Genomic DNA, 13,764 nt, shown 5'->3' with positions numbered 1-13,764 from the left:
AGACAGACGGACGGACAAAGAGACAGACGGACAGAGAGACAGACGGACAGAGAGACAGACGGACAGAGAGACAGACGGACAGAGAGACAGACGGACAGAGAGACGGACAGAGAGACAGACAGACAGAGAGATAGACAGACAGAGAGACAGACAGACAGACAGACAGACACAGAGACAGGCACAGAGACAGACACAGAGACAGACGGACAGACGGACAAAGAGAGACAGACAGACAGAGGGTTTCCTACCTTGTCTGCACACATGGACACCTTGATGTCTTGCTGGCTGATCTCATAGTGTCTGATGTTACCAACGTAGTTTCCTGCTAGCTTCAGGATGTCAGCTGATATGTACTCTAGAACCGCCACGATGTAGAGGCAGACGTGGTAGTCTATCTTATAACCCAGCACCTCCTGTTGACGGGACAAACAGCAGGGGAAGAGGCAGAAATACAGTTGCAAAATCACAGACAATGTCCCCAAATTCTTAGGCTTTCTAGAAATCCTGGTGGGAGGGGATTCTAGAAATCCTGGTGGGAGGGGATTCTAGAAATCCTGGTGGGAGGGGATTCTAGAAATCCTGGTGGGAGGGGATTCTAGAAATCCTGGTGGGAGGGGATTCTAGAAATCCTGGTGGGAGGGGATTCTAGAAATCCTGGTGGGAGGATTCTAGAAATCCTGGTGGGAGGATTCTAGAAATCCTGTTGGGAGGATTCTAGAAATCCTGTTGGGAGGATTCTAGAAATCCTGGTGGGAGGATTCTAGAAATCCTGGTGGGAGGGGATTCTAGAAATCCTGGTGGGAGGATTCTAGAAATCCTGGTGGGAGGGGATTCTATAAATCCTGGTGGGAGGGGATTCTATAAATCCTGGTGGGAGGGGATTCTATAAATCCTGGTGGGAGGGGATTCTATAAATCCTGGTGGGAGGGGATTCTAGAAATCCTGGTGGGAGGGGATTCTATAAATCCTGGTGGGAGGGGATTCTATAAATCCTGGTGGGAGGATTCTAGAAATCCTGGTGGGAGGATTCTAGAAATCCTGGTGGGAGGATTCTAGAAATCCTGGTGGGAGGATTCTAGAAATCCTGTTGGGAGGATTCTAGAAATCCTGGTGGGAGGATTCTAGAAATCCTGGTGGGAGGATTCTAGAAATCCTGGTTGGAGGATTCTAGAAATCCTGGTGGGAGGATTCTAGAAATCCTGGTGGGAGGATTCTAGAAATCCTGGTGGGAGGATTCTAGAAATCCTGGTGGGAGGATTCTAGAAATCCTGGTTGGAGGATTCTAGAAATCCTGGTGGGAGGATTCTAGAAATCCTGGTGGGAGGATTCTAGAAATCCTGGTTGGAGGATTCTAGAAATCCTGGTTGGAGGATTCTAGAAATCCTGGTTGGAGGATTCTAGAAATCCTGGTTGGAGGATTCTAGTAATCCTGGTTTGTGGATTCCCAGAATCAGGAGGGAATAAACGAGGACAGAACCCTCCAACCAGGATGTATTAAATGAGGGCCTGAATAAGGACAGGTGATCGTTTCATCAGTGCATTGCAGGAGGAAGATAAATAATCCTGGTGGGACTGAGACCTGTACCTTGAGTAGAGGGTGTATCTTATCCACAGGGAGCAGTAGGGGGTTCCTCCTCTTCCTCTTCTCGATGGCCGACTGGGCGTCAGCTATGGCCCATTTATCTATGGGGTGGGGGAAAGTCTTCTGGACACGCTCCTGATTGGACAGTGGGAGAGGAAGCAGAAATACTTGTTTAATCAAACATCAAGGTATTAGATGAAACATTATCCATATTGACAGACACTGGCTGAAAACACATAAATTGTGCTGTTGATAGGACCCATGAGCACCAACATGTTAAAGACCCATGAGCACCAACATGTTAAAGGACCCATGAGCACCAACATGTTAAAGACCCATGAGCACCAACATGTTAAAGGACCCATGAGCATCAACATGTTAAAGGACCCATGAGCACCAACATGTTAAAGACCCATGAGCACCAACATGTTAAAGACCCATGAGTACCAACATGTTAAAGACCCATGAGCATCAACATGTTAAAGGACCCATGAGCACCAACATGTTAAAGACCCATGAGCACCAACATGTTAAAGACCCATGAGCACCAACATGTTAAAGGACCCATGAGCATCAACATGTTAAAGGACCCATGAGCACCAACATGTTAAAGACCCATGAGCACCAACATGTTAAAGACCCATGAGCACCAACATGTTAAAGACCCATGAGCACCAACATGTTAAAGGACCCATGAGCACCAACATGTTAAAGACCCATGAGCATCAACATGTTAAAGGACCCATGAGCACCAACATGTTAAAGACCCATGAGCACCAACATGTTAAAGACCCATGAGCACCAACATGTTAAAGACCCATGAGCACCAACATGTTAAAGACCCATGAGCATCAACATGGTAAAGACCCATGAGCACCAACATGTTAAAGACCCATGAACACCAACATGTTAAAGACCCATGAGCACCAACATGTTAAAGGACTCATGAGCACCAACATGTTAAAGACCCATGAGCACCAACATGTTAAAGACCCATGAGCACCAACATGTTAAAGACCCATGAGCACCAACATGTTAAAGACCCATGAGCACCAACATGTTAAAGACCCATGAGCACCAACATGTTAAAGGATCCATGAGCACCAACATGTTAAAGACCCATGAGCACCAACATGTTAAAGACCCATGAGCACCAACATGTTAAAGACCCATGAGCACCGACATGTTAAAGACCCATGAGCACCAACATGTTAAAGGACCCATGAGCACCAACATGTTAAAGGACCCATGAGCACCAACATGTTAAAGACCCATGAGCACCAACATGTAAAAGGATCCATGAGCACCAACATGTAAAGGACCCATGAGCACCAATATGTTAAAGACCCATGAACACCAACATGTTAAAGACCCATGAACACCAACATGTAAAGGACCCATGAGCACCAACATGTTAAAGACCCATGAGCACCAACATGTTAAAGACCCATGAACACCAACATGTTAAAGACCCATGAGCACCAACATGTTAAAGACCCATGAACACCAACATGTTAAAGACCCATGAACACCAACATGTTAAAGACCCATGAGCACCAACATGGTAAAGACCCATGAGCACCAACATGTTAAAGACCCATGAGCACCAACATGGTAAAGACCCATGAACACCAACATGGTAAAGACCCATGAACACCAACATGTTAAAGGATCCATGAGCACCAACATGTTAAAGACCCATGAACACCAACATGTTAAAGGATCCATGAGCACCAACATGTTAAAGACCCATAAGCACCAACATGTTAAAGACCCATGAGCACCAACATGTAAAGTTAACAGGAGCACCAACATGTAAAGTTAACAGGAGCACCAACATGTGAAGTTAACAGGAGCACCAACATGTGAAGTTAACAGGAGCACCAACATGTGAAGTTAACAGGAGCACCAACATGTGAAGTTAACAGGAGCACCAACATGTGAAGTTAACAGGAGCACCAACATGTGAAGTTAACAGGAGCACCAACATGTGAAGTTAACAGGAGCACCAACATGTGAAGTTAACAGGAGCACCAACATGTGAAGTTAACAGGAGCACCAACATGTGAAGTTAACAGGAGCACCAACATGTGAAGTTAACAGGAGCACCAACATGTGAAGTTAACAGGAGCACCAACATGTGAAGTTAACAGGAGCACCAACATGTGAAGTTAACAGGAGCACCAACATGTGAAGTTAACAGGAGCACCAACATGTGAAGTTAACAGGAGCACCAACATGTGAAGTTAACAGGAGCACCAACATGTAAAGTTAACAGGAGCACCAACATGTGAAGTTAACAGGAGCACCAACATGTGAAGTTAACAGGAGCACCAACATGTGATTTAACAGGAGCACCAACATGTAAAGTTAACAGGAGCACCAACATGTGAAGTTAACAGGAGCACCAACATGTGATTTAACAGGAGCACCAACATGTAAAGTTAACAGGAGCACCAACATGTGAAGTTAACAGGAGCACCAACATGTGAAGTTAACAGGAGCACCAACATGTGAAGTTAACAGGAGCACCAACATGTGAAGTTAACAGGAGCACCAACATGTAAAGTTAACAGGAGCACCAACATGTGAAGTTAACAGGAGCACCAACATGTGAAGTTAACAGGAGCACCAACATGTGACGTTAACAGGAGCACCAACATGTGACGTTAACAGGAGCATGTCAAATTAGGTGTCAAATTAAAGGTATTTTGTGGAATGAAGACTTAGATACTTTTTTTCAACCATTTTGCCATCTTAAAAATGAGGCATAAGTAAAACACTTTGATTTCTGGGTAAACGGTATGGGAAAAAGGGGACCCAAAAAGGTATCATAATTACATCAAAACAATGAAGACCCCTGCCAACTAATATCAACACTTGTTTTTAGTTTCTGAGAAATCGTTAACCTTCTGTATGTTTAAGAAATATTGCCTTGTGCCTTGTAATTCAGTTACTAAAAAACCCACATATTAAACATTTTTTAAAAAGGTGCAACGTGCAGAAATTGGTCCGCCATTTCCTGGTTTCTAAAATTCTAACAGTTTGTATAATTTCAGTTTATGTGACAAAATAAGAAAGTGTAGAGAATCAAGATGAAAGAAAAAAACGTTGAAACAGGAAGCATAGAAATAGGACACGTAGAACAGATCCACCGTTTGTTAGACAGGCTTTCAATGAGTGACATAATTCTTCTTTATGATATTTTCACATTTCCCTCCCTCACGAGGGTTGAAAGTTCACAGAAGTTCACAGAAGTAATTCTCGTCACTCTTAATTCCGTTACCAAATTGGTTAACGCAATTACCATGCAATCATAACAGTCACAAACCACAGTTGCCTGCCTCTGCCTCTCTCAGTCCGCCTGCCTCTCTCTCTCTCCCTCCACCTGCCTCTGCCTCGCTCTGCCCCTCTCTCTCTCATTCTGCCTGCCTCTGCCTCTCTCTCTCTGCCCCTCTCTCTCGCTCTGCCTCTCTCTCTCTCTCGCTCTGCCTCTCTCGCTCTGCCTCTCTCTCTCTCGCTCTGCCTCTCTCTCTCTCTCGCTCTGCCTCTCTCTCTCTCTCGCTCTGCCTCTCTCTCTCTCTCTCGCTCTGCCTCTCTCTCTCTCTCGCTCTGCCTCTCTCTCTCTCGCTCTGCCTCTCTCTCTCTCGCTCTGCCTCTCTCTCTCTCGCTCTGCCTCTCTCTCTCTCTCGCTCTGCCTCTCTCTCTCTCTCGCTCTGCCTCTCTCTCTCTCTCTCGCTCTGCCTCTCTCTCTCTCTGCCTCTCTCTCTCTCTCTGCCTCTCTCTCTCTGCCTCTCTCTCTCTGCCTCTCTCTCTGCCTCTCTCTCTCTGCCTCTCTCTCTCTGCCTCTCTCTCTCTCGCTCTCTGCCTCTCTCTCTCTGCCTCTCTCTCTCTCTCGCGCTCTGCCTCTCGCGCTCTGCCTCTCGCGCTCTGCCTCTCGCTCTCGCGCTCTGCCTCTCGCTCTCGCGCTCTGCCTCTCGCTCTCGCGCTCTGCCTCTCGCTCTCGCGCTCTGCCTCTCGCTCTCGCGCTCTGCCTCTCGCTCTCGCGCTCTGCCTCTCGCTCTCGCGCTCTGCCTCTCGCTCTCTCGCTCTGCCTCTCTCTCTCTCGCTCTGCCTCTCTCTCTCTCGCTCTGCCTCTCTCTCTCTCGCTCTGCCTCTCTCTCTCTCGCTCTGCCTCTCTCTCTCGCTCTGCCTCTCTCTCTCGCTCTGCCTCTCTCTCTCGCTCTGCCTCTCTCTCTCGCTCTGCCTCTCTCTCTCTCGCTCTGCCTCTCGCTCTCTCGCTCTGCCTCTCTCTCTCTCGCTCTGCCTCTCGCTCTCTCGCTCTGCCTCTCGCTCTCTCTCTCTGCCTCTCTCTCTCGCTCTGCCTCTCTCTCTCGCTCTGCCTCTCTCTCTCGCTCTGCCTCTCTCTCTCGCTCTGCCTCTCTCTCTCGCTCTGCCTCTCTCTCTCTCGCTCTGCCTCTCTCTCTCGCTCTGCCTCTCTCTCTCGCTCTGTCTCTCTCGCTCTGCCTCTCTCTCTCTCGCTCTGCCTCTCTCTCTCTCGCTCTGCCTCTCTCTCTCTCGCTCTGCCTCTCTCGCTCTGCCTCTCTCTCGCTCTGCCTCTCTCTCTCGCTCTGCCTCTCTCTCGCTCTGCCCCTCTCTCTCGCTCTGCCTCTCTCTCGCTCTGCCTCTCTCTCTCTCGCTCTCTGCCTCTCTCTCTCGCTCTCTGCCTCTCTCTCTTGCTCTCTGCCTCTCTCTCTCTTGCTCTCTCCCTCTCTCTCTCTCTCTCTGCCTCTCTCTCTCTCTGCCTCTCTCTAATTTGCTTTATTGTCATGACGTAACAATGTACATAATGCCAAACCTTATTTTGGATATTTACAATATAAAATAAATTAAAATGAGACTCAAATTGCCAACGGGACAACAGTAACAATAACCAAGGGTCAAAATGACCATACATTCAACAATAACAATGAGCATACAGTAGAGGACATGTGCAGGTTGATTGGTCTGTCAGACACTGTCCCTCATCTTATGACATGCAGCAATGTAGTGCGCTGCCAACCCACAGCTCTCTGCGTCCTCCCCCAACAGGACGGGCAGCCTATCCTCATCAGAGAGGTCTTTGAAACCTGAGGCTTCAGTGTGTCAGTAGAACAGGTTTGTGAACTCAGCCCCAGGACCAGCTGGATGAGGGGACTGAGGCTTCAGTGTGTCAGTAGAACAGGTTTGTGAACTCAGCCCCAGGACCAGCTGGATGAGGGGACTGAGGCTTCAGTGTGTTAGTAGAACAGGTTTGTATCAACATTACAGCATAGCGACCAGGTATCAACATTACAGCATAGCGACCAGGGGTCAACATTACAGCATAGCGACCAGGTATCAACATTACAGCATAGCGACCAGGTATCAACATTACAGCATAGCGACCAGGTATCAACATTACAGCATAGCGACCAGGTATCAACATTACAGCATAGCGACCAGGTATCAACATTACAGCATAGCGATCAGGTATCAACATTACAGCATAGCGACCAGGTATCAACATTACAGCATAGCGACCAGGTATCAACATTACAGCATAGCGACCAGGTATCAACATTACAGCATAGCGACCAGGTATCAACATTACAGCATAGCGACCAGGTATCAACATTACAGCATAGCGACCAGGTATCCTCACCTCCACGTCCTGTACAGAGCGCGGCTGGGCCACACACAGCATGTTGAGCAGCTGCAGGATGAGCTCTTCGATGTGCTGCAGAGCGCCCTCCGTGGCTGACAGGTTGGGGTGCACCTGCAGCTGCACCTGGAAGAGAGACAGAGAGACAAACGTTAGAGAGACGAGGGGGGGACAAACGTCAGAGACAAACGACAGAGAGACGATGGGGACAAACGTTAGAGAGACGATGGGGACAAACGTTAGAGAGACAGAGAGATGATGGGGACAAACATTAGAGAGACAGAGAAACGATGGGGACAAACGTTAGAGAGACGATGGGGACAAACATTAGAGAGACAGAGAGACGATGGGGACAAACGTTAGAGAGACGATGGGGACAAACATTAGAGAGACAGAGAGACGATGAGGACAAACGTTAGAGAGACGATGGGGACAAACATTAGAGAGACGATGGGGACAAACGTTAGAGAGACAGAGAGATGATGGGGACAAACGTTAGAGAGACAGAGAAACGATGGGGACAAACGTTAGAGAGACGATGGGGACAAACATTAGAGAGACAGAGAGACGATGGGGACAAACGTTAGAGAGACGATGGGGACAAACGTTAGAGAGACGATGGGGACAAACGTTAGAGAGACGGAGAGACAAACGTCAGAGAGACAAACGTCAGAGAGATGCCAGAAAACCTACACTGGGAATGCAAATAGTTACACATTATGAGTTTTTTTCAATGAGACTTTTTTCAGAGACTTTTTTCAATGAATGAACATTTAATGTGTATTTAACAGACGTTTTATAAAAACATTAAACAGCAACTTAAGAGTCATGGCATAGCCTTTCCCCCTAGATATAGATACGTTTATAACTGACCCAAGTCACTAGGCTACCTCTCAGATGCATAGTGTCCAAGACAAGTGTTGTGAAATACAGGCTTAGCTAACGACAAAACAACAACAACAACAAAACACATGACATCATGGTGAAGTGACGTTAAATCACCTACAACAACGCTCCAGAGATTAGCCAAAGTGTTTTATTGATGCCGTGTTGAGAAGTGACGCTCCATGCCTCGTGGGCTTGGCCTAGTTCTGACATCCCGCCTTTACTCAACAGACCACAGAGGTGGAAAACACTCAGAAAAGAGGAATGCTTTGGAGAGACAGCAAGAAGAAGAGGGTAGAAGTGTGTTTTGGAAAGAGGACAGGAGAAGAGAGGAGAGGGGGAGGGAGAAGAGAGGAGAGGGGGAGGGAGAAGAGAGGAGAGGGGGAGGGAGAAGAGAGGAGAGGGAGAAGAGAGGAGAGGAGAGGGGGAGGGAGAAGAGAGGAGAGGGTGAGAAGAGAGGAGGGAAGGAGAGAAGAGAAAGAAGAGAGAAGAGAAGAGAGGAGAGGAAGAGAAAACAGGTGTGGTTTGTTGGGCTGAGAGGAGGAGAGAGAGAGAAGGAGAGAGACCTTTATTTAACTAGGCAACTACTCAACAGACCACAGAGGTGGAAAACACTCAGAAAAGAGGAATGCTTTGGAGAGACAGCAAGAAGAAGAGGGTAGAAGTGTGTTTTGGAAAGAGGACAGGAGAAGAGAGGAGAGGGGGAGGGAGAAGAGAGGAGAGGGGGAGGGAGAAGAGAGGAGAGGGGGAGGGAGAAGAGAGGAGAGGGAGAAGAGAGGAGAGGAGAGGGGGAGGGAGAAGAGAGGAGAGGGTGAGAAGAGAGGAGAGAAGGAGAGAAGAGAAAGAAGAGAGAAGAGAAGAGAGGAGAGGAAGAGAAAACAGGTGTGGTTTGTTGGGCTGAGAGGAGGAGAGAGAGAGAAGGAGAGAGACCTTTATTTAACTAGGCAAGTCAGTTAAGAACAAATTCTTATTTTCAATGACGGCCTAGGAACAGTGGGTTAACTGCCTGTTCAGGGGCAGAACAACAGATTTGTACCTTGTCGGCTCGGGGGTTTGAACTTGCAACCTTCCGGTTACTAGTCCAACGCTCTAACCACTAGGCTACCCTGCCGCCCCTCCACTCTAACCACTAGGCTACCCTGCCGCCTCTACACTCCAACCACTAGGCTCCCCTGCCGCCTCTACAATCTAACCACTAGACTACCCTGCCGCCCCTCCACTCTAACCACTAGGCTACCCTGCCGCCTCTACACTCCAACCACTAGGCTCCCCTGCCGCCTCTACAATCTAACCACTAGACTACCCTGCCGCCTCTACACTCTAACCCCTAGGCTACCCTGCCGCCTCCACAATCTAACCACTAGGCTACCCTGCCGCCTCTACACTCCAACCACTAGGCTACCCTGCCGCCTCTACACTCTAACCACTAGTCTACCCTGCCGCCCCTTTCAACTCTACAAAACCATTCCTTTCATCAACTCTACAAACCATTAGTTTCATCAACCCTAGAGGAGGTTCGTTGGTTTCATCAACCCTAGAGGAGGTTAGTTGGTTTCATCAACCCTACAGGAGGTTAGTTGGTTTCATCAACCCTAGAGGAGGTTAGTTGGTTTCATCAACCCTAGAGGAGGTTCGTTGGTTTCATCAACCCTAGAGGAGGTTAGTTGGTTTCATCAACCCTAGAGGAGGTTAGTTGGTTTCATCAACCCTAGAGGAGGTTAGATGGTTTCATCAACCCTAGAGGAGGTTAGATGGTTTCATCAACCCTAGAGGAGGTTAGTTGGTTTCATCAACCCTAGAGGAGGTTAGTTGGTTTCACCTCCAAGGCACTCCTAGTCGATCACCAAACATTTCTGTAAAAAACCCAACGATAAATCCTTCCGTTCCTATCTAGTTGTCTTCGTTTCACGCTGTTGGCGGTAGGTGCACTTGGTTCAGCAGCAGCAGGAAGGCAAAGTGTTCCCACGTTGAACCATTTCATGTGTCTGAAGGTAGAACTCCGCCCACCTGGCAGGCCTAGAGAACGAATCAAGTGCACCTATAGCCCTACCACTGGCCAATCAGAAAGCTAAAAAAATAATCGTGTCTGCACAGTTCCCTCGAGCCATCAAATGTTAAAAAGAAACATACAAAAAGTTTATACTGTGAGAATTCAAAACCACGACTGGAGACACAGACCCAAGGAATACAGCAAAATAGCTGCTGTTTTTACGAGCGAGTTCATGTTTAAAGTTGTTATTCGGCACTAAATCAACGCCTTAAAATACACGTACGACAGCACTGCAGCTGCAACGAACGAGTGAGTACAGCAAAGTGTTCTTGTAATATAAACGGCACAGTGAGGCAGGGATGCGAGTAACAGCGATGAGTAACAGCGCCGCCCTCAGGCACTCCAGGGAAGTACACGTTCGTCTCCCTTTCATAAACTAATCAACTTAGTGTTTCACATTGCAAACAATATGGAAAACTTTAAAAAAATATATATATTATTTTATTATTAATGTCTTTTCAAGGTTTTATTTATTGTTTTCTTCTTTTTATATTTTTAACAGTCTTTTTAGCACCGGGAGCATTCTGATAGGTCTTCCATAATGAGTTGATTTCTCTGGGATATCAGTGTTTACAGTGTTGCTTTCCACTGTTTGTTTTGGTGCTGATGGTGTTGATAACGGTGCTGGTGGTGCTGATGGTGTTGGTGGTGCTGGTGGTGCTGATGGTGTCGATAGTGCTGGTGGTGTTGATGGTGTTGGTGGCGCTGATGGTGCTAGTTGTGCTGGTGGTGCTGATAGTGTTGGTGGTGCTGTTGATGCTGATGGTGTTGATGGTGCTGGAGAACACACAGGTGAGTGGTTCTCTTCCAGGCTGACATTTGTTTCAGGTTCTCTTTCCACAGGATAAGGGAAGTCCATTATGGTTTCTGAGTGTCTCTCTGGGTCTGTTGTTTCATGCGTTTTTAACCGGTGTCTCCGGCTTCTTCTGTTGATTTTCTCGTTTGGTGTTTGCACTGTGCATGACCTTGGCTGGTCATGTTTGCACTGTGCATGACCTTGGCTGGTCATGTTTGCACTGTGCATGACCTTGGCTGGTCATGTTTGCACTGTGCATGACCTTGGCTGGTCATGTTTGCACTGTGCATGACCTTGGCTGGTCATGTTTGTACTGTGCATGACCTTGGCTGGTCATGTTTGTACTGTGCATGACCTTGGCTGGTCATGTTTGTACTGTGCATGACCTTGGCTGGTCATGTTTGTACTGTGCATGACCTTGGCTGGTCATGTTTGTACTGTGCATGACCTTGGCTGGTCATGTTTGTACTGTGCATGACCTTGGCTGGTCATGTTTGTACTGTGCATGACCTTGGCTGGTCATGTTTGCACTGTGCATGACCTTGGCTGGTCATGTTTGCACTGTGCATGACCTTGGCTGGTCATGTTTGTACTGTGCATGACCTTGGCTGGTCATGTTTTCCAAGTTGCTGGTTGCCATTTGTTGTCTTGTCTGATCGTGATTCTTTCGCCTTCCATGACTGAAAGCTTTCGTGTGCCTTGGTCAAAGTGTTGTTTTTGTCTCTGTTGTCTGCTTGTGAGACGGTAGCTTGACATGATGATAGAGTCCTGGCTTTAACAAGGTCTTTGATGTCAGAATCTTTTGTCTTCAGCCTTCTTCCCATTAGTAGCTGGAGAGATACCTACTCCATCCAGGACCTGGTAGTTGGAGAGATACCTACTCCATCCAGGACTTAGTAGTTGTGCAGGAGAGATACCTACTCCATCCAGGACTTAGTAGTTGTGCAGGAGAGATACCTACTCCATCCAGGACTTAGTAGTTGTGCAAGAGAGATACCTACTCCATCCAGGACTTAGTAGTTGTGCAGGAGAGATACCTACTCCATCCAGGACTTAGTAGTTGTGCAGGAGAGATACCTACTCCATCCAGGACTTAGTAGTTGTGCAGGAGAGATACCTACTCCATCCAGGACTTAGTAGTTGGAGAGATACCTACTCCATCCAGGACTTAGTAGTTGGAGAGATACCTACTCCATCCAGGACTTAGTAGTTGTGCAGGAGAGATACCTACTCCATCCAGGACTTAGTAGTTGGAGAGATACCTACTCCATCCAGGACTTAGTAGTTGTGCAGGAGAGATACCTACTCCATCCAGGAGTGTGTTTCTGTACTCAAGGAGAGCTGTGTAAGGATCTTCGTTGCCGTCTCGTCCTTTTCTTCCAACAGGTTCGTCACAGTCTGAACTGCTCTCTCAGCTTGGCCGTTTGACTGTGGAAATCTAGGGCTCGACGTAACATGTTTGAACTCCCAGCTGGTAGAGAAATCTGACATTTCTTGGCTCAAATTTCCTCCATTGTCGTAGCACAAAACGTCGGGCACCCCGTGCCTTGCCGAAATTGATTTTAGTGCTGTAATAATGTGTTTACTTGTTGTCCTACTGAGCTTGGAGATTTCTGGGTATTTTGAGTATTAATCCACAGACAGTAGATGTTCTGGGTCGTTGTAATGGAAGAGGTCCACTCCAACTTTGGCTGGATTAGACGGCTCTCTGGGGCTGGATGAGACGGCTCTCTGGGGCTGGATGAGACGGCTCTCTGGGGCTGGATGAGACGGCTCTCTGGGGCTGGATGAGACGGCTCTCTGGGGCTGGATGAGACGGCTCTCTGGGGCTGGATGAGACGGCTCTCTGGGGCTGGATGAGACGGCTCTCTGGGGCTGGATGAGACGGCTCTCTGGGGCTGGATGAGACGGCTCTCTGGGGCTGGATGAGACGGCTCTCTGGGGCTGGATGAGACGGCTCTCTGGGGCTGGATGAGACGGCTCTCTGGGGCTGGATGAGACGGCTCTCTGGGGCTGGATGAGACGGCTCTCTGGGGCTGGATTAGACGGCTCTCTGGGGCTTGATGAGACGGCTCTCTGGGGCTGGATGAGACGGCTCTCTGGGGCTGGATGAGACGGCTCTCTGGGGCTGGATGAGACGGCTCTCTGGGGCTGGATTAGACGGCTCTCTGGGGCTGGATGAGACGGCTCTCTGGGGCTGGATGAGACGGCTCTCTGGGGCTGGATGAGACGGCTCTCTGGGGCTGGATGAGACGGCTCTCTGGGGCTGGATGAGACGGCTCTCTGGGGCTGGATTAGACGGCTCTCTGGGGCTGGATGAGACAAGAGACGGCTCTGAGATGGCTCTCTGGGGCTGGATGAGTTGGCTCTCTGGGGCTGGAAGAGATGGCTTCTTTGGTTGTTGTTGTTGTGTGTGTTGCATACTTTTGTTACATCTTCAAATCTGTTTATTCATTCCTGGCCAGAACAGAACATCCCTTGCTTGTTCCTTACATTTTTACGATTTCCATGTGTTCTTCATGGATTTTTTCCCCCACAATTTCTTCTCTCATTATCTGAGGAACGGGGAAGTTTTTAAGTTTTGAACAGCAGTTCATCAGAGTATGTCAAGTCCTCTCTGAAGGTCGAGGAATGGTCTATTTTTTTGGCAACGTTCCCTCTCGTGTCTCGCCATCCTTTAAAAATAAAAAATAAAAAAACGGTTTCTGTGACCAGTCTTCACTCATCTTCTTCTGCTGTTGCTGTTTTTTGAATTGCTGCATTTTCTCTTCTGAAACAGGAAGTTGATA

The 13,764-nt window shown here is 48.1% G+C and overlaps 1 protein-coding gene across 3 annotated transcripts in view; it reads right to left on the bottom strand.

Moving 5' to 3' along the window:
* sos2 (son of sevenless homolog 2 (Drosophila)) overlaps nucleotides 1-13,764 on the bottom strand; it is a 106,224-nt gene that overhangs the window by 61,292 nt on the left and 31,168 nt on the right. For all 3 annotated transcript variants that reach the window (XR_016489102.1, XM_090211661.1, XM_090211660.1), the window contains exons 2-4: nucleotides 7,245-7,370; nucleotides 1,586-1,717; nucleotides 249-413 (exon numbers count right to left, since the gene is read on the bottom strand). Coding sequence is in view for 2 of the 3 variants with exons in the window: in XM_090211661.1 (XP_090067787.1) it covers nucleotides 249-413; nucleotides 1,586-1,717; nucleotides 7,245-7,370 (423 nt within the window). In the remaining variant the exon portion in view is untranslated. The remainder of the gene's footprint in view (nucleotides 1-248; nucleotides 414-1,585; nucleotides 1,718-7,244; nucleotides 7,371-13,764) is intronic.

This window comes from Oncorhynchus mykiss, chromosome 19 (genome assembly GCF_057628025.1).
Source record: "Oncorhynchus mykiss isolate SJ-2025 chromosome 19, ASM5762802v1, whole genome shotgun sequence".
Taxonomy (NCBI): Eukaryota; Metazoa; Chordata; class Actinopteri; order Salmoniformes; family Salmonidae; genus Oncorhynchus; species Oncorhynchus mykiss.
The sequence above is the reverse complement of the archived record's forward strand: the minus strand, read 5'-3'. Positions and strand labels throughout refer to the sequence as shown.